The sequence below is a fragment of the Ceratotherium simum genome, chromosome 13 (genome assembly GCF_057802395.1).
Source record: "Ceratotherium simum simum isolate JZ-2026a chromosome 13, ASM5780239v1, whole genome shotgun sequence".
Lineage (NCBI taxonomy): Eukaryota > Metazoa > Chordata > Mammalia > Perissodactyla > Rhinocerotidae > Ceratotherium > Ceratotherium simum.
Genome location: NC_141912.1, coordinates 56,049,910 through 56,076,903, shown reverse-complemented (window position 1 = coordinate 56,076,903; position 26,994 = coordinate 56,049,910). Strand labels below are relative to the sequence as shown.

Here is a 26,994-nt window from a genome sequence, read left to right as displayed (position 1 = left end):
GTGAATAACGCTTTTGTCTTGTGACCTCACAGGAGCCCAGGCTTGTGTGCTTGTATTTTCCACCACAGACAGGGAATCTTTTGAAGCAATTTCCAGTTGGAGAGAGAAAGTAGTGGCCGAAGTTGGAGACGTGCCAACTGTCCTTGTACAAAACAAGATTGATCTCTTGGACGATTCTTGTATAAAGAAGTAAGACGGCTACTTTTGAAGGGGTGGTGGCAATTCTATAAAGTGAAGACCTATTTTAATTTTTGCATAAACTTGCAAACTTTAGGAAAGTTTTTATAAAGGATGCTTTATACTTAAAATTTCTGTGAGCTATTCTGTGTGATTGGTTTGGGTTAAAAAATGTTCACACTGAATCATAAGTAGAGAAAACTAAAGGAATAAATTTGAAAGCCCTTTTAGAATTCCAGTCTTAGGTCCTTGCACACAAATCCAATTCTTCATGTTAAGTCAAATCTAGGTATAGTAAGAATGTTAAGAAAAACATACTTAGATGTTTTAATATCTAGAGTAAGTAGCTATACTATGTTGATGAGTTTACCTGGATAAATAGTTGAGATTTCATATTGTTTTGTATATTCAGAACGATTATGCTCAAATTTGTGAACAGAGTTTAGCATCCAGACAATTTCTGTCTATAAGTATTTGCTCATTGCATTGTTAACATTTTGCTAGCTTTGAAAAGCTTTGCTTAATTTTTACCTTATTTTTTAATATGTTCTTAATATTAGTTATTTGTTGCCATATAACAAATTAGCCCCAAAGTGAGGGGCTTAAATCAACAAGTATTCATTATTTCACAGTTTCTGTGAATCGGGAATTTGGAAGTGGCTTAGCCGGGTGGTTCTGGTTCAGAGTTTTTTATGAGGTTGCAGTCAAGATGTCACCTAGGCCTGTAGTCACATACAGGCTTGGCTGGGGCTGGAGGGTCTGCTTCCAGGATGGTTCCCTCACTTGGCTGTTGGCAGGAGGCCTTAGTTCCTTGCCATGTAGACCTCTCCCTAGTGGTGTCTGAGTGTCTTCACAACATGGCAGCTGGCTTCCCCCAACCAGGTGATCCAAGAGAGAGCAAAGCGGACACTCTGTCCCTTATGACCTAGTCCCAGAAGTCACATACTGTCACTTCTGCTGTATATTATTGATGACACAGACCAACCTTGATTACAATGTGGGAGGAGATTACACAAGACCGGGGGTGGGCAGGGGTTTAGAATCATTGGGAACCATTTTAGAGCATAGCTACTACAGTCTCAATAAAACTAAAATTAGGAGTCCACTCTTGTAGACACAATCATTAATATACTGCCTTTGGCTTTGGCAGCAAAGTAGTTTCATAGCCAGTAAGAGTAAAGTAAGTACAGTCAGCCCTCCGTATCTATGGGTTCCACATCCTCGGAATCAGCCAACCTTGGATCAAAAGGCCTATCATGGTTGCGTCTGTACTGAACGTGAACAGACTTTTTTTCGTGTCGTTGTTCCCTAAACAGTACAGTATAACAACTATTTACATAGCATGTACATTGTATTAGGTATTATAACTAATCTAGAGATGATTTAAAGTATACGGGAGGATGCATGTAGGTTACATGGAAATACTGTGCCATTTTATATAAGAGACTTGAGCATCCGTGTATTTTGATACCCCCAGGGATCCTGGAACGAATCCTCCGAGGATACCAAGGAGTGACTGTAATGCAGTATAAGATTTTCAGGGTGTAATTAAATTCAAATGTTTTTAAAAACAGAAGAGAGAAAATTAAAGTATTATACAAAGAAAAGTGATATTTAGTCATTTTAAGGCTAGAGTTTAGTGACTTCATAGCAAAGTGTCTGGTCCCAGTTACAGTGATAATGGTTGGTGTTTATCCCCCGAGAGTAGTGAAAACTCAACATCCTGTGTGAGCACTGAGAACGCAGCTTTCCGCTGCTCTGGAAGGTCTCCCCTCCCCTCCACAAGCTGTTTTCAGTAAATGTGATAGCAGTGATTCTTTAAAACAAGCTCTCAGAAAGTACCTTGTAAGCGTTTTCTTGCTTGCTGTCCAGCGAGGAAGCTGAGGCTCTCGCCAGAAGGTTGAAGCTGAGGTTCTACAGGGCGTCGGTGAAGGAGGACCTCAACGTGAACGAAGGTAAACCGCCTTTGCAAAACAGTTAACAGCACAAGTGTGTTTCATTCTTCCTATGCTTTTTCTATTGTGTTGTATAGAAATGAGAACAGAATTTTCTCAGCGTCACCTGTCAGTAAGTAAAATTTACAGGCATGTGATGTTCCTTTGAGTTCAAGTCCTTAACTGTTTACTGATCACTTTGAATACTGGTTACTCTGCAAAACTCTGGGGGGTTTTGTTTTGTTTTTTATCTTTAAAAATATATATTTAGGGGCCGGCCCTGTGGCTTAGCAGTTAAGTGCGCGTGCTCTGCTGCTTGTGGCCCGGGTTCGGGTCCCGGGCGTGCACCGACACACTGCTTGTCCAGCCATGCTGAGGCCGCGTCCCACACACAGCAACTAGAGGGATGGGCAACTATGACGTACAACTATCTACTGGGGCTTTGGGGAGAAAAAGGGGGGAAAAAAAAAGGAGGAGGATTGACAATAGATGTTAGCTCCCGGCTCGTCTTCCTCAGCAAAAAGAGGATGATTGGCATGGATGTTAGCTCAGGGCTGATCTTCCTCACAAAAATATATATATAAAAACTGTGTATGTGTGAATGTGTATGCATGTATGTTTTCCATGCAGACCTTTTAGAACTCCACAGTAGTGGATATTCCACTAGGTAGTTCCAGTGACCTTAATTTGTTTATTAATATTTCCTAGTTGAAGAAAGTGAGATTAGAGAAAGAAGATTGTTATTTTTCTCATTCCAGAAGTGCTACTTGTTTTGTTAAATTGCACCTCAGTTGTTGGTCCGGTGTCTTCTGGATAGTTTTTTTCACCTGAAGAATGGAGACACCTTTTCAAGACTGCGTCATTTAGTATCGCTGAGTATCAATCACTGTTCAAGTACTTACAACTAAAGAGTGGAGGAACTAAAGAGTTATTTCGTTCCTTTACTAGTAAAATGCCACTATATATTTATCAGTGTTACCAGTGTACTTAGGGAATGCTCAAATAATTTGTAAAAGTTTAATTTTTTCAATTACATTGTATACTTCTAACTTAATTTTAAATTTGCTTAGTAAGTGCAAATATTATAGTTAAGTGATGTGAAATAACAGATATTACATGCATAAATTATACTGACCTGGTAGGGTTTTTGTTTTTGCTTTTATTCTAGTTTTTAAATATTTGGCTGAAAAATATCTTCAAAAACTCAAACAAATAGCTGAGGATCCAGAATTAATGCATTCAAGTAGTAACAAAATTGGTAAGTTCCCAAGAAGTTTTAGTCCATGTTTACCCTGCACATTTATTCTCCATTCATTATTATCATATTTACTATTTTTTTAAATACAATATATGCTCATTTCTTTAAGAAATGTGATTAGAAAGTATCAGATCAGTGATTATTAAACTTAGGAGTATCAAGCCTCTTATTAAAAGGTATTTTGAGTTTAAAGATTTTTTTAACTATTGAATTTTCTAAACCCATTTGCTATATTAAGACCGCAGAGATAAAGGCTTTATCTAAAGGTCTGACCTTTATGTAAAGGACCTTTCACACTTGGTCTTCTGACTCCATACTTGTATTAGCTCCATACCTTTTCCCTCCTGCCACCTTGCTCATTACCTGTTATCGATATTTTTTTATGCTAAATGCCAGCAAAGTTCAGCATTCCCTAAAGAACAAGTGTGTTGTCTTCTCTTGCTTTTTGCTTTGACTTCCAGGAATATGAGAACCAAATGTTCTGTTTCTCAAGCTTCTGTGTAATCTCTTAAGGACTTCATATCTGTATTGCATCCCCCCTCGCTACAGACACAAACATGCACATCATTTTCTTGACCTGTTTTAACTTATATTTTTCCTTGGTTCTGGCTTCTTTTTTATTATTTTGCCATTTTTATTGCATGTGTTCCTACCATCAGACACCTCAAATGCTTTGCAAAACAAGAGGTCAGTGGTAATAAGCTTCCATCTGGTCTGGTCTCCTGGGCCCTGCTCTTGGCCTCTTGCCATCATCTGATTAAAGCCCTTTGATAGATTCTCATTATGGTACATTAAATGCAGGCTCTCTTTTTTTTTTTTTTTTAAAGATTTTATTTATTCATTTTTTCCCCCCAAAGCCCCAGTAGATAGTTGTATGTCGTAGGTTCACATCCTTCCAGTTGCTGTACGCGGGACTCGGCCTCGGGTTGGACGGAGATGTGGTGCCTCGGGGCGCGCCCGGGATCCGAACCCAGGCTGCCAGCATCAGAGCGCACGCACTTAACCGCCAAGCCACGGAGCCGGCCCCCAGGCTCTCTTCATTCCAGCATTTCAAGACAGTTTTGTCCATCCTTCCTGTGCGGGCTCGTGCCCCACTGTTACGGATGTATGCTGATTACCGGTTCCACCAGAGGTCTTGCTCTTTCTTAAGCGTGCCCAGTGCTGTCTTTCTTCTTCCTTTTTGCTCCTTTGGTTCTTCCACCAAGAATGACCTCCTTTTCCCATCTTCTGTCAAAGGAACTGTTCATTCCTCAAGGACTATCTGGAAAGCTCTCTCAGCTGTGTATCTGGCTGAAGCCACAGCCTCCAAGCTTTTCTGCTAACCAAGCAAAAATCTAAGTCCAGGGCATTGCCGGGTCTCCAGTTTGTCCTTTGTTAGGAAGTAGATGTACCTGGTCCTTTGAACCATCTCTGGGATCTTGTGTTTCTTTTGTGACACTTGACAAATAGTGTCTTACAGCATTACTTACCACCTCACCTCACTTGTTAGATTGTAATCTTCTTGTGGGCAGGAATTGGTCTCAGTCATCTTTGTATTGCCGGTAGTGTCTCTGGCCCAGAGTTTCGTGTCTCATGGATGATAAATAGTTCATAGATTGGAGATTACATTGTAAGACCAGCACAGTTCAAAGAGGAAACTATAATCGTTAAAAGTTTTTCTTTCATTCGTCCCTTTTATCTGCTCATCACTTTGATGATTTGTAGCACATTTTGTTGTTGTTGGAAAATCCTACACTACTACCAGCTTTTACATATGCAGTGTTTTTATTAATATAAAATCTTACAAATACTGTTGTTAGCTACAAATCAGGGATTCTTGAGGAACGTATATGATGTAAAGTTAATAAGTGAAGTTATTAAAATTATCAAATTTACTGATTCCAAATTTTAAAAATAGATTGTTAGTGAAAAGATGCAGAACAGTGTATAGAGTATGTCACCATTTGGGTAGCAAAGGGGGGAGAAAAGAATATATATTCATTTTTGCTGACATATGCGTGAAGTATCCTGGGAAACTGGTATCATAGGAAATATCACAGGAAAACTGATAGAACACATGTGCCTTAGGGGAGGGAAACTGGCGATGAGGCTATTAGGGTGGAAGGGAGACTTCACTGTGGCCCCTTTTGTACCCTTTGAACTTTGAACCACGTGTATTTGCTATTAAAAATAAATGAAATCAAAACAAAAGCTTAAAATTGTAAATACTTGCAAATATTACTGATTTACTAAGAAGCTGGATGTACAGTCTGCAATAGGTAACCCTGAGGTGTATCAGTGTCAATCTCTGTTTTCCATCAATTTATACAGGTGTCTTTAATACATCTGGTGGCGGTCACTCGGGTCGGAATTCAAGTACCCTTAATGGTGGAGATGTCATCAATCTTAGACCCAACAAACAGAGGACCAAGAAAAACAGAAATCCTTTTAGCAGCTGTAGCATACCCTAAAACATTTTAGGGAGGAAAAAGATTGAGTTGTATTGTGCAATTCAGTAAGAAATCCATTCAGCTGTCACGGTATGTTGCAAGTGTTTTAGCAGACTTTGCACCTAATGGCTCTCTGAAAGGCGCCAGACGTAAGTATTGTTCTGCGCTGCTTTTCAGAATGGAGTGAGATCTGTGCTGGACGAATGACTGCCCTGTGGACTCATTTTAATTTTTTTACATTAGACGAGGCTTCTCCTGTTTTTGAAGGAATGCTGTATAAGAAATGTCAAAAACAGGTTTTGCCGAATTTTAAATGCTGGAAAACATAAATGAAATGCCTAAATATATTGGTACAGATTTTAATATTATGGGTCAAGGGAAGATAGCAAGCATTCTTTTTCTGAAATCGGTCATCTAGCTTTTCTGGAAAATAGTATTGAATCCGAATACTTACAAAACAATAATATTGAAAGGTAAACCCTAAATCTTGCCAGACTGCATTAGTGTGTACTTGAGCAACGTTACTTGTGCAATATCTGTATAACGCGGAATGTGGAGGTATGCATGCAGATATCTGGTACTGAAATAAGCTGAAAGGATGTGCAGTATTTAAGGGAACATAGAATCTAATTCATTGATTCATAAAACCATTTACACATAGTGTGTATGTTAAAAATTTTATTTTCAAATAAGAAATTCCAGACATATATTTTGCAAAAGGAGCTCAGATTTAAAAAGTGCTTTGTGCCAAAAATATCATACCTAATTTTTACAGTGCTTTACTATCAGAATTTATATTGTTTATAGTATCTTTTAAAAGCAGTTTTCCTCTCTGACAGATTACATAAAAGAGGATTATAAATGATTTAATGCTAGAGCATCTCCCAGGTGAGACTTGTTGCAGATCTTTTTCGTACGTCCAACCGTAGGTGTGGTGACGACGATCCACAGCCCGTCTGCGGTTAGTCCCTGCGTCCCGTGAAGTGCGACGGTGCCTCTGGCACCTTTTGCTGCTGACTGAAAATGTAATTTTGAACTTTTAGGATTATACTAACAATTTTTAAAAATGCACAAGAGATGATCTTTTGTCTTAATCCACATTATGGATTTTATAATGCCTGCAATTCTAAAGCATCTTTTTGTTTACACATTTTTGTATAGTATTTTAAGATTATCACTTAAAAGTTTCTATAACCTTCGGTTTGTATAGCACTTTCTCAAGAGCTCTGTCAGCACCAAATACAAAAGAATTTCTTTTAAGAAATAATTTTGATATGTAATCATGTGGCAGAGCATAAATTTTCTGACTTGGGACAGTAGCTTTCCAACTAAGGTAATTGCATGAACTCTGTTAAAACTGATTATCATTCATCAGTGACTTTGTTTTTAACCCCTTGCAATATACCTGATTTTTACAGGCTTTCAAAATATGTAAAAATAACTTTTCTTGGAAAATGTCATAAAGTCATTTTTCATTATTTGTACTAAATGCATAATGTTTTATATATTCTTTTGTATGCTTTCTCTTTCTTTCTGTTTTTTTAAGTCTTCCATCTATACCATTCCCATCCCCCTGTCCAGATTCATGTTGAGAATGTAAGAGAAATTTCTGGGGCATGTCTTCATTAAGTGGTCGAGAGTGAATGTTTGCTTTTCATAATATTGAAATAATCTGGCATTATCTATTTCAAAGTAATATAAAATGTTTATTTTTATGTCACCAGTTGTCACTCCTCCCATTGCCGGCAGTGGGATAGGTGTGGGGGACAAGCTCAGTTCCTAACCGTGGAGACCTGCTAGTGATTCCTCTCCCTTTTCTACTCTCTGGAAAGTCTCTTTAATTTCTGCACAAAATATATTTTGCAGCGAGTAGTCTTATGGTCTTTGTAGCAGAAAAATCACGTTCTGTAATATGTTGTAGTTCTATTTCATATTAATTAAATTGTGGGTAAAAGTTTGTTACTTTTCTATATAAAAAATGTAATCTCTGATGATGGTTGCAGTTCCCTTGATATTTGTGATATAATTTTACATAGTTATGTTCTTTTTTTCTTTTTACAAGAACCCAAGAGAGATCTTTGTTACACATTTGAATTGTTAATTTGCACTTCTGTATTTTAAACCTAACCATAATTAGTCATTTTAAATAATTAAGTAGGCCTGAAAATCAGCCCACAAGTAATATGTTACTTTCTCTAATTAACTGTAAAACCTTCAAAATTGGCATTAATTTTCCCCCCAGAGATCCTTAAATCTTTTAAATGACTTGACTATTAATTTCTAATGAACCATGGATGCTAGAGGAAAACTCCTCTAAGACTCCAGGATGTTGTGCATTTGGGCTCTGATGTCCTTGTGTACATTATGGCTCATTATTAGCATACAGACATAGCTGTGGAATAATCACCATATTTCAGGGTTCCTCAGGTTTCCTTGCCCTCTTTCAGTCTGCCTATCAAATTAAATATAGCATGCAGAATAGCCCATATAAGGCAATATAGTTAAATTACATAAATGGGCTAAATGGTTTCCTTTTTATGTGCCCAAAGTTGATAGCACACGTGTACTTTATCAAAGTCAAGTAAAACTAACACTACCAAAAAGAGGATGAACACTCGTCATTGTGGACCGAAGTTGGATGGTGGTTTCAGAAGTTGGCTTAGAAAGAACTCTCGTCAATGTGCTCCATTGTGCCTGGGACTTTTAGGGACTGGGACCTTCTCTGAAGATCTTAGAATCGAGAACTGGCCTCAGGACCTAATGTCCCAACTTGAAGTGACCTACTTTAATGTAAAATATTGTTAATTGTTAGCATCCTCTTCAAACCCTTTAAAATGGTTACTGGTAACTTGCTGACGTGCTCCCATTACCGTCTCATTCGGGTCTGTTTCTCTGGAAACAGAATGAACTGACGGGGTGAAGCTTTGTCCCATGCCGCACAGTCACCTAAACAGCAGTGGATGTGTTTGGTTTTAACTGTTAGTTACAAATATCATGTGTACTGTTGTCACTCTTTAGGTTTTCACCTTAAAACATGTAAGCCCATCATAGAAGTGAATTTATTTGCTAACAGAAAATATGTAAAACCACAGTGGACTCGGACATACCCAGTGGCCTCCCTCCCCAGTATCTGGTGATTTGGCTGTAATCACCAGTATAGGCAAGGATCCTTTTCTTCCCTCTCTGGAAATATCTACAGTGGATGTTGGCAAATGGGCTTATAAAAATAAAAACTTTGGATTAAAAGGAAAACTGAACCCCTTCTATATTTTTGTTACTACTAAGTAATGCTTTTGTAAATTTGAATGGAAAACCACTTGTATGTATTGCTGTTGGGTTGCAGTTATGCCCCTGAGCTTAATTTAAAATATATTGCTTAATAACAATTTCATGAAAGATGAAATCCAATAATCAAAAATAAATGTATTTCAAAGCTAGAATTTTGTGTGATATGTGTGATGTATCCCCAGTGTGGAACCAAACAGTAAAAGGTACGATGTGACTTCTTTAAAAATCAAAACAACCTAAAAATAGTTCATATTTCAGATACTCTGCCAATATTTAGCATACTCTTTTTATTGATGGTGGATATTTAATGCAATTTAGTAGCACTGGGGTTAAAATAATTTTGCCTTGGAAACTTGTTTCTTTTCCAATTCTATCAGTATCAGTCTGTTTTAAAGAAAACTTGTTTTGTCTTGTTTTGAGGCTCTTGCCCCCACCCCCCCCCCCGTACATTTACGTTGTCTTGATGTAGTTCACATTTATTTAACGAGCGCTTTCTGTGTTAGCCACCAGGCTGAGCACCTTGCGTGCTATATGTCATTTAAAGTTCATAACTCAGGAGCCTTATCACAGCTATTTACGGCTGGGAGGGCAGGGCTGTGCCCGGGCCCTCTGCTGGTAAGACCTGGGGTGGGGAGCTCCCACCGCCTCTTCCTGCAGCAGAGCTTAATTAAGCCTGTGTGTGTGCTGTGTTCTGTCCCAGGGCCTGTATCATCTTCAGACCTGAGGTCTGACGGTTATATTTGCAGATGTGTTTTTAATACTCCCTGGATCCCAATGCTAGGTCAGTTTCCAGGTTTTTCAGTCTTTTCTGACCCCTTTGTCAAATTCCTGCACAAACTGTGCCCAACTTACCAACTGTTCTGGTTACGCTGGAATATTGCATCTTAAAGCTGGACTAGAGACTGAAATCAGCCCTCACAAACACACGTGAGTGAACGCCACGGTGATCTGAATGCCCACTATATGCAAGGGAAGTGTGTTTGCTATAGTATTTAGTGGTTTGAGGTGGATAATTAATAAGATTTGTGTGGTCCAGTTCAAATTGTTTACTCTTGCTTCATGATTTTCAAAAACTTCCAAATGTGGTCATGTCCCTAAACAGAAGGTCTGTGTCAGTTGGCTTGCTTGTTGTATGAGGAGACACACACACAAAGAATTTCAAGCTCACTGATGTCCTTGTTGCCTTTCTTTTCCAGAATTCTCAGGTTTTACTTTCATTTTTGTCTTTGAATAATTGTAAAATCCAGCCATCAAAAATAGCATCATCACATAAATGTACTCCAAGTATATCAGCATCTGTTACCATCAGTCCTTTGAAAGGGACAAATGCCTGCATGTTTCCTAGTTAAAAATCATTACATGTAATTTAGTTTGCCACATCCTTACTCTGCTACTTTCTGTGGTTGGTAAATTCTTTCATGTTTTCCAATTTTAAAATGTCGAAGCAGAGTTCTCTAATTAGTAATCACCTCTTTAGGTGAATTCCAAGCATTTTGAGTCAGGGCGCTAGACGGAGCTCCTTTAATACAAAGGACCGTGCCTGCACTCGTGTCCCTCTGCATGATACCTCACTTGGCTAATGTCTCATTAAATTAAAGGGAGGACACTGTGCTTGTGGGATAGTGTGGATAGTGCCCCCTGGGGGACGCAGTGCTGTACTGAGAGTGAAGCATGGCCAGCTGGAAGCCACCAGTTCACATTCTTTCCTGTTAGCTCTCCCCTTCCCATCCCTCTGAAAGCTTTAGGGATTTTTCCAATGTCAGGAGTTCCTATATTAAAATACCAGAAGGGTCAGTTCTACATCTGGCAGAGTTTTAACCAGGCAGCGTGGTCAGTCTGTCCTCAATTGGTGAACATTGAGTGCTCCTCTGTCAACTCCCCTGCAGGTCCTGCTGGCTACACACACACCAGGAGAGGAGCCACAATGGGGATGGGAACACTGCTGGGATGCAGTGCTCATGAGGGATGCAGAAGGGCTATCCTAAGACTGCTACATTCTAGGAATGGTATGGAATTTGAACAGGGCTGTCAGGCAATGTATCAACATAAGGCAAAACATCTACTCTGAAGTCCCTTGTAGTCCCAATTTGTTATCTAGATAAAACATGACAGTTTAAGTGAAGGTAAAAATGTGACTCTTGGGAGTTTCATCATTTGAAAATAATACATTCCCATTCTTATAAATAAAATAAATGTTAAGAATCAACACCTTGAGGGCCCCACCTTGGAATGTGGCTCAAGCTGGAGGTAGAGGGTGGAGACGCTGCAGACCTGGACTACAGCTGCTTGGAGAATGTAGATCACAGCCTTTCAAGTCTGTGATAATGAATGGCCTCCAGTAAACCTCTATCACAAAAAATGGTTAAGAAATTGCGAAGAATACAAAGGTTGAGGAGACAGAGCCGGGATGTTTTGTGTTAGGAAAAGTCTTAGGCTAACATGGAGTGAAGGGGAAGAGTGGAAGGGATTTACAGATGCTGACAGTCCTTGAGAACTTGAGGAAAACTTGATTGCCTCCTTATTTTCAAAAGACATAAAAAGATGGCACACACAAAGTCTTTATCTGACAGGGAGCCTGATGATAGCAAATTAGCGTCTACTGACAAATCAAGAGGCTTTGCCCCAGTTATCACAGAGACTGTTTCCCACAAAATGGAAAGATTTAAATGAGGCAGACTTGGGGCTGGCAACCAAAACAACCATGAATGTCCTCAGATTGTAATTGCTTTTTATGAAGAGAGACTAATTTGGCATTTTTGTCCAGAAAATGAAGCTCAATGTTGTTTGCATTGAGAGATATAAATATATAAAATCAATCTGGATCTTGACTTTTTTTTCCAGTGTGAAAGAATAGCTACATTCTAATGAAAATTGAGTTTGATGTATTCATTTTGAAGTAGTTTTGGGGGAAGTTGAGATTTTGTGTATCAATAGCACTAGTTACTTTGAACAAATAAAAGTGTTCTATAGTTGCTTCAATTAGCACAGATAAAGGAATAATCAATACACTGGTCTACCTTGTTAGTAAACAAAATGCAGACTAAAGTAAGTTGTTCCATGGCTATTAGAAAAAAATAATGCTCAATGCTGGAAAGCTTTCAGTGAAATAGCTACATTTTAATTATTGAAGACAGTATAAATTGATATAACTCATACAAAAAAAATTTGGTAGTATGTCAAGCCATGAAAATGTTGTATATACCCTTTGACCCAGTAAATCCCACTGCTGGGAATTTATACAAAGAAAATCAGAAACAAAAGAAGGGAAAAGCTCTATGTACATAAATATGTTGCAGTAATAAGCAACAAATTGGAAACAACCTATATGTCCAGTAAGGAGAATGGGTAAGTAAACTGTACAACTACCCAGAATGGAAGTTTTAAAGCTGACAATTAAACAGACTTTATAGTTGCATTTAACTTTTTTTAAAGGCAAGGTACATCATCGTATTTCTGTAATGATTAAAAATTTAGAGAAATGATGCATTTGGAAAAAGATGAACTGGCTATATAGTTGTTCACAGTGGTAAAATTAGAGGTAATTCTTTCGCATTTTATGTCATGTTTTCATGTATATCAAGAAATACATTTACATTATGAGAGGCATAAATCTTTAAGTTGAAAATAATTTGATACAGATGTCTAAAAAACCTACTGAGTGAAAGAAGATGTAGGGAAGGGTTCTTACTTTGTGCTTCCTTTTATCCCTCTAAGCACACCGCTTGGTTAACTATGGATGTGTAGGAAGTATGTGCTGCTTAAGGTAAAGCATTGCTCGTCAGCCAAATGCCCGTGTGCCCGTGTGTCTCTGAGCCAGATAAGCCAAGGAAGGAACAGTGACGCTTTCGCCCCCAGCCGAGCACTTACTTTTCCCACAGAATAATAAAAAAATATATGTATTACGTGCTAGATCCTAGTACAAGACAAGAATTCAATCTAAAAATTCTAGAAAGATAATTAAAATATTTCTGGTTTTAACTGTTATTCACAAAACTGATAACACTGGAATATTTTCCTTTTCCGAAACAACTGTCAGTATCAAATGAGTTGTTATGCCTAACAAAGAACTAGTTATCACTTAAAATAGTATTTTATCATTTTTACGTCATTATTTATAAGTGCTCTTAGATTCGAAAACTAATTAAATCTGCTTTCAGCATTTGGTTGCAGAGTTTTGGAACCAGCTCCTTTAGAATGCTCTAACAGCTTGATGGCCTTGTCAGAGTTTTCAATATTTCTAAGCAGAGTCTCCAATCTTCTCTTAATTTTCTTCTGATCTTCAAGAGCACAGCCAATTACGATGGATTGAAACTTCTGATCAACTGGCCCAGGGGGCACCTCAGATGAACATGCACTATAGAGTGACATTAAGTGACTCCTGGCGTTTCCCAGATCATCCAGAAACTTACTGACCACCTCGTCAATAATCCTTGTGGCATGCTTTAGGGATTCTTGCTGCTGGGGGTTTCTAATGGTTTCTACTGAAACTTCAACGGTGAGGGTTCGTCCCATCAAACGGTTTGCCGTCAGATTTAATTCTTCTCTCTCTCCTAAACATAAAAAGTTTGAAATATCAATCAGTATGAGACAAACTTATCTATGTCAAGAACACTAAAGCATTCATTTGTGGCTAAATCTATTTTCTGTAAGCTTACCACTGGTATAAATTTTTTTTTTTTTTAGAAAGATTGGCCCTGAGCTAACATCTGCTGCCAATCTTCCTCTTTTTCTTTTTTCTCCCCAAAGCCCCAGTACATAGTTGTGTATCATAGTTGTAGAGTTGTAGCTCTTCTATGTGGGACACCGCCTCAGCATGGCTTGATGAGCGGTGAGTAGGTCCACGCCCAGGATCTGAACTGGCGAACCCCGGGCCGCTGAAGCGGAACGCATGAACTTAACCTCTACGCCACCAGGCCAGCCCCTGCAATACATTTTTTAAAGGTAAAAGTTAAAACTATAGCGTATAAGATTAACTGCTGAAGTGTATTAGATTACAGAGAGTAATCTGAAAGTCTTTATACATGTTTCAAACGTTTGGGCAGGTGTGCAGTTGTCACTGGAATGGAGATCAAGTTAGAACAGAGTGAACAGTGAGCATAACTAGGGTTTTGTGTGGTTTGAGTGTGGAGATCAGATGTCCTGGGTCTCTCCATAAGGACGTGCATGTAAGGAGGAAACATAATTTTCCCTCTACCTTTCCGAGTTCTTGGCTGAGAACCCCTGTGATAAAAGACAGATTAACAAGAAAAAAACAGAAGTTTCTTAACATGTGTACCTCACATATACACTGGAGATTCCCAGATGGTCCAAGCCACCACCTTAAAGACCATCTTCAGCGAAACACAAAGATGTTGGGGAGGGAGGGAGACCAGTTATGGGAGGTGACCAGGAAAAGCTGGATAAACAAGGGTCAGGTTGTTATGCAAATTTAGTAGTAGGTGGCTTCTCTGTTGATAAGAGTTTTCTGATTCAGAGTCATCCTTCTCTTCCTGGTACAGAAAGGGAGATATCCTTAGAAATGGAAATTTCCTTTATAAATGTAAATGTCTCTTACAAAAGGGTAATTTCTACTCCATTTTCAGAGATTCTCTTGTGTCTGCAGTTTCTCAAAAATAATCAGCTCAAAATAATCCTTATGCCCAAGAGGCATGTTTGGGGGTGGTGTATTCTGCCTGTGTATCAGAATCCAATGCCTCGATTTTAGCTAAGAAAACATAGCCATGATAGTGGAGGAAAAGCTGGCCTCCAAATGAGACACTGACTTCATCCCTTGCAGACAAAATTAAACAGGCCATGGGCTAAGTCCTGGCCGGCACAAAGAGGCAATGGTGGGAAAGGGGCTGTGGGAGATCAGAATCTGCCACCCTGAAATGTGTCTCTTTGGCTTGATTATTTTTAAGAACAAAAGACTCAGAAAGAAACTTTGACCTTCTCCCCTAATTGCCTAAAAGAATTTAAGATAGAAGGCCTGTCCCAGGAAGGAGCTAACACTGTAGATAACTCTAGGTGTGGTAGACAGGAAGGCGCCTAGCAAGGCCCATTTTTACCAAAGTTCTCTCTCATTGTCTATAGAGGGCCCAGCAAACATTTGTTTACCAAACATTTGCTTTCCCATCTTCATGTGAATTGCCTTCCTCCCCTTTGAAGTCCCAAACCACTACCCCCAACATTCTCCTTTGTCTTTAGCTGAAGATGGTATTTAAGGTGGTGGCTTTGGCCATTTTGGAGAGTTACTCAGTTTTCCTGGGTTTCTCTGGTGTATACATGTTATTAAACTTTGTTTGATTTTCTCCTGTTATTCTGTCTCATTGTCAATTTAATTCTTAGATCAGCCAGATGGACCTAGTGGGTAGAGGAATATTCTTCCTCCCCCACAGAACACCGTATCAACATTTCATTTATATGAAAAAGTCAGCAATCTCCTATTGATACCAGCTGAAGACAAGGTTGACACGAGGGAAGCCATATTGTAGAAAAGAAAAACTCTGTTGTAACTTTGAATGACCTCTGACAAACTAACCCAGCTGGATATGCACCCTCCAGCAGATCTACCTGCTCTGTAGATGTTACGACCCCTGCTTGTGCGTGTACCTCCCAGCTGCGATAAGATGATAACTTTGTTTTTTTGAGTTTCTTAGGAATGTGATGACCCCCAAACAGAAAGTCTATGCTGATAGCCATCATCAATGAAAACTGAAAGATGTGGTGTGGCAATTCCAGTCTGTAACACCAGAGGGTCAACATTCCTAACCCCCTCCCCTATAACCCACCAGCCTACATAACTGCTATAAGATTTGTGCCCCCTCAGGATGGTTTTTTTCAGACATGAGTCGGCCATCTTCCCTCTTGTTAGCAAGCTGTAATAAAAAAGTCCTTTCTCTCCTACCACCTTGCCTCTTGACTATTGGCATGTCTTGCAGCGAGCAGAAGGCCCCACACTGGGCGGTAACACTATTTGAACTGCTCTGTAACTTCCTTCCTAATTCATTCATCTTTGGCCAGGATGGTGACGAGACAGACTAGATCTTGACCCCGCTGTGGATGTGGAACAGCTCTGGTCTGGAGTTAGACTGCACACGTGCCCCACCAGCTACCTGGCCCACCAGCTTGTCTGGGAGGCACCAAAGGAGCCAAATTAGGGAGACCACTGCAGTGAAAGAAAATCACAGGTGACCTGTTCCTCCATGGGCAGTCCTGCTTTTCATACAAAAATGATTGCACATTTTTACATTAATGGGGTTTTACTGAATCCGTAATTTATTTTCTCTGCATTTTCTCCCCTTCATCTCTTTAAGTTACACCTCAATTCATCTCCTTTTGTCGTCTCTGCTTCCAATCTCTCACCTTTTCCCTCTGCTTCTACATCTTCTACAGTCCAGTAACTAAAGAATTGAAGTTAGGGGGAACCTGAGGTCAAGGGCAGGGCCTTTCCGCTTGGGGCCAGCTCTTCGGGAGCCTGCAGGCCTTTCTCTATCACTTCCAGCCCCAAGAATGGTCTCGGTTGTGGCTCCTGTAATAACTGACAGCCACAGCTGCTCTCTGCTGCTCACACCAAATGCTGAGGCCTCGTGTACTCATACTCAAGTCAAGCAAGACCTGAGCCACACTTGAAACCCCTTAAAGGAGTGAGTGTAAAAAGACGAGCCCCCTCCTGAGGAAACAGCCTTACCGTCGCTGATCTGTCTCATGTCCTGGCTATTCTGGATACTGTGGATCATTTCCAGGAGGATTTCTTTCTCCTGCTCAACAGCAGTGGCTGCTTCTCTCAGAGCTTCCACCCTTCATAGATTGGGAAAACAAAACAGTTACAATATGGAAGATTAGTTTTCCTCATCTCTCTCTCTTCAATCCAACTCAAGTTTAAAGATCATCAGGAACATTTTTCAAAAATTCTTTATTCCTTTTTATTTTTTATTCTTGAATTTTTCTATTGTTTTTAATCCACTTACCCAGCTCCCATTTTCCTCCCACTCATAGGGCAATCTTCTACTTAGTGTTTATCTATTTGTATTTGTTCTTCCAAAATCTGTACTTCCTTATTCGTCTATTTTTAACTTACTTATCTCTCACTGTTTCTTTTTTCACTCAGCATTATTTTATTAAGAACCATGCAGGTCCCTATGTGTACATCTAATCAGTAGCTTCTAACTGCTGCATGATAAATACTCCACATGTATATGCACCTGATCTTACCTCCACTCCTCCGTGGAGACACTCACCTTGTCCCCCACCTTTCGTCACCACAAATAACACCAGTGAATACATGTCCCCTATGGACCTGAAAGAGAATCTCCTTAGGATACATCCCAGGGCAGAATGCAGAGACACAGGGTATGCCGACCCTCAATTTGACTCAGGACTAGCATTGTTCTCCAGAATGGCCGTACTAGGCCCTGTTCCCGGCAGCAAAGCATAGGGGTCCCCACAGCCTGTGTCCCCACAACCCTACCAATGTGCAGCATTTTCCAACTATTTGCTGCCAGTCTAATAAGTGTACAGTGGTATGCAGGACTTAATTTGCATTGCGTTCATTACTAATCATTTTGGCCATCTCCTTACATCTTTGTTAGCCTGTTCATAGCCTTTGCCTATTTGGTTTTTCGTTTTTAACCAGGGCTCACTGTCCTCTTATTGACCTGCATACTCAAGGTATTAATCCCTTGTTGGTTCCAGACACTGCAGCCATCTTCTCCCATCCTGTCACACATGAACTTACTCCGGGATGTACCTCATGGACAAAGATCCTTATTTTGAAGTGAACAAATTCATCTTTTCTTGGTTTTGTTTTGCCTTATGGTTTATGCTTCTGAAGTTTTGTTTCAGGGTCTTCCTCATCCCTAGGTCATAAGATATTTTACTACATTAATGTTATCGCTGTACCTTTCTCATATTTATGTCTTAATCCATCTAGAATGCACCCCTGTATGTGGTTAGGTAAGATTTTATTTTTCTCCAAATAGTGAACCATTTTCCCCAACATTATCCACCAAAAATCCATCTTTCCCCCAATGATTTGTAGATTGTCTACCTCCAAAATCTCTATTCCAGCCATTACTATATTTGATTTTTCTTAAACCAACACCCATTTTTTTAAAAATAGCACCATCCTTGTAATATGGAATCTTCTTCAAAGACAACTTAGCTATTTAACTTAGCTATGATGGAACTTTCATTCCGTCATATACACGCTAAAGTAAGTTTATTGGGTTTCTCAAAAACCTGGGGTAAATCTGACATCTCTAGAATATTGTCATTCCATCTAAAGGCATGATATGTCTCTCCATTTATTCAGATCCTCTTCTCTATTCTTTATACTTTTTGAAGTATTCTTAATGGTAGTCTTGTGGACTCTTTTGAGTGTTTTGATACTTTGTGGATATTCTTGCTATTGTGAATAATATATTTTTAATTACATTTTCTAGTTGGTTATTGCTGGTTAGAGAAATGCTGTTTTTGTAGATTCATCTTGTAACTGGCAACTGTGGTTTACACTTATTAATTTTAATGGTTTGTCTTTTGATTCTGTTGGTTCTTGTAGATTGATGATCATATTATCTGCAAAAAAGGACAGTTATCTATCTCTTCCTTTTCAATCCTATTAGCTCCTATTTTCTTTCTTTATAATATTGACTAAAGTCCTTCGGTACTGTATTATTAAACAGTGGTGGTGAGAAAGGGTGTTGTTGTCTGTTCCTGAATTTAAAGGGAATGCCTCTGTAGGTTTTTGGTACAAAGCCCTGATCCAACTCTAGAAGCACTACTTTCCCCAACTGTACACACACATGCACTTACCACACACACACAGGAGCACACCCAGTCACTTTACTAGGCTGTGGAATCAGGAGAGCAAGAGAAAAAAAATCCTGTATATTTTAAGCGCTCTGTTTCCAGGGCACTTGCTTGTTATATATTACACTGAAACTAACGAAGTTGCCAACTTTTGCAAAATAAATAGTGACAGACCTATCCCCAGTATTCAGATGGTCGTAGAAACACAAGATCATGGAAGACCTAATCCTGGTTGTTGCCTTACGTGGGCACAGAAGGAACCACTTCACCAAGGTCTTAGCACGTGTCCTTTCCATATAAGGACCCCCCTCCCCACCCCAGCCACACATATGCCTTTTCCCCAACAGGGCACCCACCTGTTACCCCCCAAAATAGCACTGATACACTGTCAAGTCACAGGGTCTCTTTATTCATCAAGATACTAAATATACGTTGGACTTTGTGTTTATACGAGCCAGTAAAAGCAAAGAGCTGGTAAGAATCTTACGTGACAAATTTGGCTGGAAAACACAATTAAAAACAATCTTCTTTAAAATAGTAATAATACAATATCAGGCCCTCTTCCAGTACCATTCATTATGTCCTCACACATTTTACATTAGCAAACTCGCAGACAGATAAACTAGGGCCCAGTAGATGTGAGAGAGAGTTGGCACTTACACACAATATTTATGCTACAAACACAAACAATGACACAGATGAATCATCCAATTGGTAAAAGAGATGTTGAAAGAAGGGATTAATTTTTCAACACTCTCCAGTTTGTATTCAAATATAAGATGATAGAGAACTGAATGTTATTCTAAAAAGGAAGGCTTCATTTACAACAACAAGTTACAACCATAAGTTCACGGAGTTGTTAACAGGAAAATGGTTTAAAAGGAAACAGTCTGGAAAAAAATATAATAAATCTGTCACATGAAGAAGATATTTTGTCATCAAATGAGACCAAATATAGAGAAAATTAGATGGAACCTTTAAGTTTTGTGGGTTTTTTCCCACAAGGCTAGAAATCGCCAGGGCATTTTCTCTGTGAAAAACAGATTTCATCTTTTACAGAACTTTTTATATATGTTTTCATGTATACCTGTTTCATTTCATAGCAAAGGTAGAATGTCACTGTTCAGAATGTAAAGATTCCAAGGGTTTTTTTGGCATCATGGACCCTTCGTTTGCTGTTCCCTCTTCCTGAACATTCTTTATCCCTGACCCTTGTCTACAGGGTGATCCTTTTTCACAAGCCAATCCTTTTTGGCAGGAACTGCTTCCTCTCCCTTGAGGCAATCAGTGCCTCCCTTAGCACTCTACGTCTGTCTAGTATAGGGACTATATCAAATTTTAATTTTTCCTTTTAAAAAGCTGAACCTAGATCTCTACTTAATTTAAGTAATATTTGTACTGTTTATCAGCTGATACCCTTAAATTCAACTCATATATAAATCTTTTTGTCTACAACCTTTCCATTAGTTCTAGAAAACTGTTAGCCGTCATGTCTTCAAATATTCCCTGTTCTCCATTCTATTATTTCCTTCTGAAACTCTGGTTAGACAAGTGTCGGACCATCTCACTTTATCCTTCATGTTTCTTAACACGGCATTTGACAACACTTCTCTTGGCGGAGAGGGCAGTTCTGTTTTTACTAACAGATCCTGGAAGGGCTACATGTCCAAATTGGGAAAGAACTTATCCTCACACCAAGGCTGGCCTGGGCTGTGCTCCTGGAAAACTCTCGGCATGAAATCACGACTAAACAGGCATGAATAAAAAGAAATTCTAGTCAGAATATTCTTCTGAGGACAAAACTCAAGTGCACACATCCCCAGCTAGTCTCCAGGTCTCCACATCCCACAGTCTCGGGAGCCTGGTATCTAAAGGACAATTGCTGAGAGACTTAGGAGAGGCCCAACAGCCATCTCAGCAGCCTGTGGCCACCATGGATCTGTCGGCTAACACAGCAGGCAGGCGAAACTGCAGGGACTGTTCCGTCCACCTGTGCAAACCACTGCTGCCGCTTACTAGCTGGGTGACCTTGAGTAATTACTTCAGCTCTCTTTGCCTCAGTCTCCTCATTGATGAAACAGGAATAATGAGATGGTGATCGTGACTGAATCAAGTAAAGCAGGTAAAGAGTTCAACACAGTGACTGACGGCATCGACTAAAAAAATTATGAGTTCATATGTGTAATGTGCCTAGAATTGGTGCTGGCAAACCTCAGCTGCATGGTATTCATTATGTCCTTACCATTATGAAGGCTTATAAAATAATAAGAATTTTTGCTTTCAAAAAAAGGAGGGGAAATGGCAAATGCTTCCAGTGTGGATTTATTTGAAAGAAATAATTTCTAAAACAGGCTCTTAAAATCATAGTCCTGTCTCTTATTCAATACTCTTCTATCAAAAGAATACTACAGTGATCACTTATATTTTACACAATGTAAATCTTGAAGGGTTTCCCTAATCATCACCAAAATATTAAGTTACCTTCACTCTTTTTTTTTTCTTTTTGTGAGGAAGACCAGCCCTGAGCTAACATCTGCCAATCTCCCTCTTTTTGCTGAGGAAGACTGGCCCTGGGCTAACATCCATGCCCATCTTCCTCCACTTTATATGGGATGCCGCCATAGCATGGCTTAACCAGAGGCACGTCGGTGCGCGCCCGGGCTCCGAACCGGCGAACCCCGGGCCGCTGCAGCGAAGCGCGCGCACCCAACCGCTTGCGCCACCGGGCCGGCCTACCTTCACTCTTGAGACACTTTGATGTGAAAAAGGGACTGGTGTTTACTGTTAGGAGCTACTCATCAGTCGTGTGGCCTTAGGCAAGCCACTCAATCCCTCCTGACCTCAGTTCCTTCATTTCTAGAAGAGATAATGTGTCCCCCTCCTACCTTAAAGGTTCAAATGACAATGTATATGAAAAGTGCTCTTTTAAATTAGAAGCTGTTATACAATATTAACTATGATGCCATCTTGTTTCATGACTCCTGGGACACTGGCACATCTCAAGAAACTGTAAGCAACAGGAAGCTTTCAGCCAAATGAGCCACATCACCCCCTGCCCCAACCCTTCATTCCCCGGCTGCTGTGTAAGCAAATGGCTGATGGCAGGGGGAAGGAGGAACAATATGATCAGTTTTGAGAAATCTGTGAACAGCCAGTCTCCCAGTCCTGTCATTTTCCCTTCTGCCATTCACCATCCAGAGCCTTCCAGGAGTCAGTCAAGAACTGGCACAAATTGGGTGTTCAATATTTACTGAATTAAACACCAGCTTAAATGGAATGTTCACCTCTTTCAGTAAAATCATATATTTATCCATATACTACTTGTACATTTTGAAACATGACATATTTAAGAAAATTCAGGCAGAAAGTATTAAGCTCTATAGCCAGTCTTCCTGGGTTCTAGCTGCGTGACCGTGGACAAGTCACTGAACTTCCTAAGCCCCAATTTCCCATCAGGAGAATGGAGGTAAAAGTAACTTCCACAAAGGCATGGGGGCTGGCATATAGTTGGTGCCCATTAAATGAATATAGGGTAGCATGTATTATTTATAAATTATAACTGTTAAAAAAAGTAACAACTTGAACCACTGAGGAATGCAGAAATCAGACACCATTTAGAAGTGGCCATGAAAACCAGGAGAGGAAGGATCGCCTTTTTAGGAGGAAGCAAAAAGGCAGATGGGTTGGAGTCAAAAAAGAAAGGCTAGTGTCGTAAAGTTTAGAAACAAATGGAATTTCTTTAACGATCTGTAGAATGCTGCCAAACATTTTAAAGCATTTTAAACATCAGGTACACCAGTTCACAGGCCGGGTCATAAAGCATTTAGCATAATTCTGTTTTCAGTTTCATATGGAAGAAGTTTTCACCACAGCTGACAAAACTAGTGTGGCTGGGGAGCAGTAAATGCAAGCCCCTAAGTGCCAACTGCACCGGCTGACTCTACCCCGTATGCGGCATGATCAGCCGTCCGTAACATGAAGTTAAACTATTAGAGCAAAATTACAGACAAATATCATGTTTTCTTTTAAATATTGATGTTCTAGGCCTGACTCTAGTCTTGAACAGTGTACCGCTCTGGGACACTGCCCCTGTGGTTTCAAACAGACTTGAATGGATCAGCATTAGCCTTTTCTCTATTTTTGCTTGCCTTCTGAAACACTTCCTTAGTTTCCAGTCAGTATTACTTTTTTTAAAGGAAGAAACAAAGCTTACAAAAGTCTAAAATTACTAGAAAAGTCCTTAAAATGACCAATTAGACACATATTGATCAGTCCTTCCTAATGTGGAAGACGACGTGAGTGGAGCCATATTAAAATGGAGGCAGAGCAGCCATTTCAGAGAAATTGCCTGGCACCGGTCTTGTTTTCTTCATCTTCCAAACTGGACCACACCGCCAACATTCCAAGAAGTCAGTGTGGACGAGAATATCCCGTTTGTAGGGACTGATGAAACTGGACTTTGCCGATGACCGAATCACTAACCAATCAATGAAGCACAAGTCTAGCCTTCTGCCTGATGACCGAATCTCGAGCCAACCTCTGAAGTACAATCCTAGCCTTCCCTCATCTAGCATCAGTGAACTCTTCCTTAATACAACGCACCAGTCCTCCTCCCTTTTCCCATAAAAGCCCTGAGCCCCTCTCCTGTAATCAGGACACTATTTGGGTTTCTACCTGGATCCGTGCTACCAGAATTGCAATTCTTCAATCCCAAATAAATGCTTTGCCTCGTAAACTGGGTTTTGTTTTTGTAAGTTGATACTCCTCAGGTCAAGGGTTAGTTAAGCAAATTATAATTTAATCACTTGTACACAATAATCAGAATTCATTTGACATTAGTCGAACATTAGACTATAATAAATACTCAAAACCAGAGGCTTTCTTTTCAAGATGAGCACTTGACTGTTTTTGTACCTACCACATGTGAGAAATTAATCCAAGTTTGAGGACAATGACTCAGCTTGAAGGAAGGAGGGGCAACATCCTCCTCATTCCTTTAAGAAAAAAATCCTTTTTTTCTGCTGAGAGGAGAGAGACTCCTGAAATGGTGGAGAACATGCCCTCAAAGTTGTAAAGCCCTGGGGGAGACGTGCCTTGGGGGAGACGTGTGAGTTACCTCTTATGCTGCTACAGAAAGGAAAATATTATCATTCAGAGGGAAGTTAAACAGTTGAGGGCAGGACCTCTAGTTCTGCTCCTGCTTTTTCTGGGGGTGGAATGCACCAGGCTCAACCACGGGGAAGCAATTTTCTGCTGCTGTTCCATGTGTCTCATTCTGAGCAGAACCCCAGAACGTGGTTTTGGCTCTGGTTTCTCTATCTGTTGCCATCCATGAAATCATTGTGGAGGGAGAATTTCTCATTTTCTGACTCTTTCCTCGGGGTAATGATAATAATAAATGCCTCATTTGCTGAGATACACTGTGGTTATTAATGCTCTTTCCCGGCAAATAGACACCTCTTCTTCTTCTGGTACACTAATTGAGGGGGATAAAGGCATATATGCATTGCTTCTTGAAATTGTTGGTTTACACACTCCTTTGCTCACCCAGAAGCCGGTAAAAACTATGGAAAAAAATTCTGTGCAGTTTCAGGGGATTGTGGGTGCCTTAATAAGATTTTCATTTAACAACACCTGCACACATTTACACAACTTTAGTGACATAAATGTTTACAGAAAGTACATAAAAGTTTCCATACCCTGTAAAAGGAAAAGTGTTTCCAAAATTTATCATACATTATTTAGAAGTTCCATACAAGCCTACGACTATATTAATTACTTAATAAAATCTTAATGAGTTGGGGGGGGAACCTGTGACTATCTTGTGCTTTCAGGCCAGTGACTGGCACTTTCAAGAAGGTGGCGGCACAGAGTCTCCTGTGCACGGAGGCGCACAATCCACCGTGAGGCTAACGGAAGGGCTGAGCACCGCATGCGGGGTTAGGCGACACGGAAGCTGCAGGGTCTTCCTTCCACAAAGCACCCAGCTGCCGACCCCCGCAGCCCCTCGTTTGCCCTCCTCCTCTCTAATCCTTGCCATCAGATGGATTCCTGGATTTTTAATTTTTGCTCTTAAGTGTTCTGGAGCAAAGAAACGGATCATTCACATCAGGGACCACTAAGCTGCTGCCTCTCTTAAAAATGCCTAATAGGAAAAGAGTAAGTTAAAAACATCTGGGAAGACCATATACCGGCACACAGAAGGTTCTAGAAGTTCTGGAGACCTGGAGTGTCACAGTCCCTAATCCGAACCAACGTCACCAGAACTTGCATGTTCTGATTGTTCTCGGCCCCCAAACGCTCAGGTCCTGCCCGAGAGCGTGGCCACAGGAACGCGCGCGCAGGTGTGGCTTAAACCGAGCGCGCTCTGAGCCGAGCCGAGCCGAGCAGAGAGCCCGGGACGCAGAGCAGAGCGCCCCGTCTCCACCGAGAGCACGTGTCAAGCCGCCCAGCCGCCGGGACCCCCACGCCGGGCGCGGCCCGGGCCGCCGCTCACCTGAGCTCCAGCTGGTCGAGGCTCTCCAGCAGGCGGCTGGAGCGGTCGGCCATGGAGGAGGAGCGGCAGAAGCGCCCCTCGTTGGCTTTCGCGTTGATCTTCGCCTGAGCCATCGGAGCCTCCGAGGCGGGGCGGCCGAGAGGTCACCGGGCTCTCCGGCGGCGCGAGTGGCGAGCTCGGCGGCCGCAGGCGTCGCCGTCACCGCGCGGGGCGCCCGCCCCTCTGACGCCCGCGGGGGGCGGCCCGAGGACGCGCCGACTCCGCCGCCGCCGCGTGGCCAAACAAGGGCAGGCGCGCCGGCCGCGGGGCCGGGGCAGCTCGCCGGCCAGGGGGGCTCGGGATGGGCCGCCAGGGCCCGGGGCCTGAGGAGCGAAGCCAGGGGGCCTCCGAGGCACCTGGCGGGACGGGCGCACAAAGGGGAGGACCCAGCGTGGCGCCGGATCCTTCTCTCCGGCCCTGGCACAACTGAAACCGATGCGGAGACCCACAGAACACCCCCCATCCCTGCCCCGTGAGGCCGCGGCCCTCTGATGCCACCAGCTCCCCCCGCGCGAAGGTGCCAACGCTAGGGTGGGTGTGTTACTCAGAGACGCCTTCCCACGGTTTCTCCCGGCACCAGTAATTCACAGCAGACAGAAACGTTCAAGTCCTTTGATGTGGGGAGAAGAGGTCCCTTTGTGGAACAGGTGGCATTTGAGGACCGCTCCTAGGCAGTCTAAACTCGCCTGACCTGTCCTGTTTGTCACTTTCCTGAGATGAGAAGAATGAAACCTGGACACCACCCCACCGCAGCTTATAGAGGAAAAAAGGAAAAACTACCCCATCTTGCTCTATCCGGATGTAGTAGGAAGCAAGGTGAATTTCCCTTATTTCCACCTATTCTACTGAAGGGGTTTTTGACTTTTCCTATTAAAAAATTATTCCTGTTGGCATTTGAGTGAAATAATTGGTATTAAGGCCATTTCACACCCAATTTATTTAAATCTGTTAAGAATGAAAAGATGCAGTAGACCACTAGGTCAGACACCATAAAGGTCAGCAGAAGTGGAAAACGGCTGGGAGTACAAAGATTATCTACTTAAAAACTTGTGCTTTGCTCCCATCTCATTATAACTACATGCCTCATACTGCAAGGATGAGCATGTACAAGGCACATAAAATGATACATAATAATGGTTTAAGGTGAATCACAACCTTTAATCTGAGATCAAAGTTATTTATATGCTTGAACAGAGATGAGGCCCTTAAGCCTGGATACTGATTCCCTCTGTGAAAGATGACATGAGTGGAGCCATATTAAAATAGAGCCAGAGCAGCCATTTCAGAGGAATTGCCTTGCAGTCTTGTTTTAGCTTCCAAACTGGACCAAACTGCCAACATTCCAAGAAGTCAGTAAGGACAAAAATATCCCGTTTGTAGGGACTGATGAAATTGGACTTTGCTGATGACCAAATGGCTAACCAATTATGAAGTACAAACCTAGCCTTACCTCATCTAGCACTAATAAATTGTTCCTTAATACAACTTACCTCATCTTCCTCCCTTTTCCCTATAAAACCCAAGTGCCTCTCCTGTAATCGGGACACTATTTGGGTTTCTACCTGGATCTGTGCTCCCTAAATT

At 41.0% G+C, this 26,994-nt stretch overlaps 2 protein-coding genes across 2 annotated transcripts in view; one reads left to right on the top strand and one right to left on the bottom strand.

Annotated features, from left to right (window-relative positions):
* Positions 1–9,260, top strand: part of RAB23 (RAB23, member RAS oncogene family) — a 33,141-nt gene extending 23,881 nt beyond the window's left edge. Inside the window, exons 4-7 of the mRNA XM_087438763.1 lie at positions 33–189; positions 2,050–2,132; positions 3,280–3,369; positions 5,680–9,260. Coding sequence (XP_087294889.1) covers positions 33–189; positions 2,050–2,132; positions 3,280–3,369; positions 5,680–5,819 — 470 coding nt within the window. The 3' untranslated portion in view covers positions 5,820–9,260. The remainder of the gene's footprint in view (positions 1–32; positions 190–2,049; positions 2,133–3,279; positions 3,370–5,679) is intronic.
* A 2,922-nt stretch (positions 9,261–12,182) lies between these two features.
* On the bottom strand, positions 12,183–25,550 carry BAG2 (BAG cochaperone 2). The gene is made up of 3 exons (XM_004423995.3): positions 25,372–25,550; positions 16,756–16,865; positions 12,183–13,636 (listed from the first exon to the last, which is right to left on the bottom strand). The coding sequence occupies exons 1-3, from the start codon at positions 25,482–25,484 to the stop codon at positions 13,224–13,226; spliced, it is 636 nt and encodes a 211-aa protein (XP_004424052.1). The 5' UTR covers positions 25,485–25,550; the 3' UTR covers positions 12,183–13,223.
* Between the last annotated feature and the right edge of the window lie 1,444 nt (positions 25,551–26,994).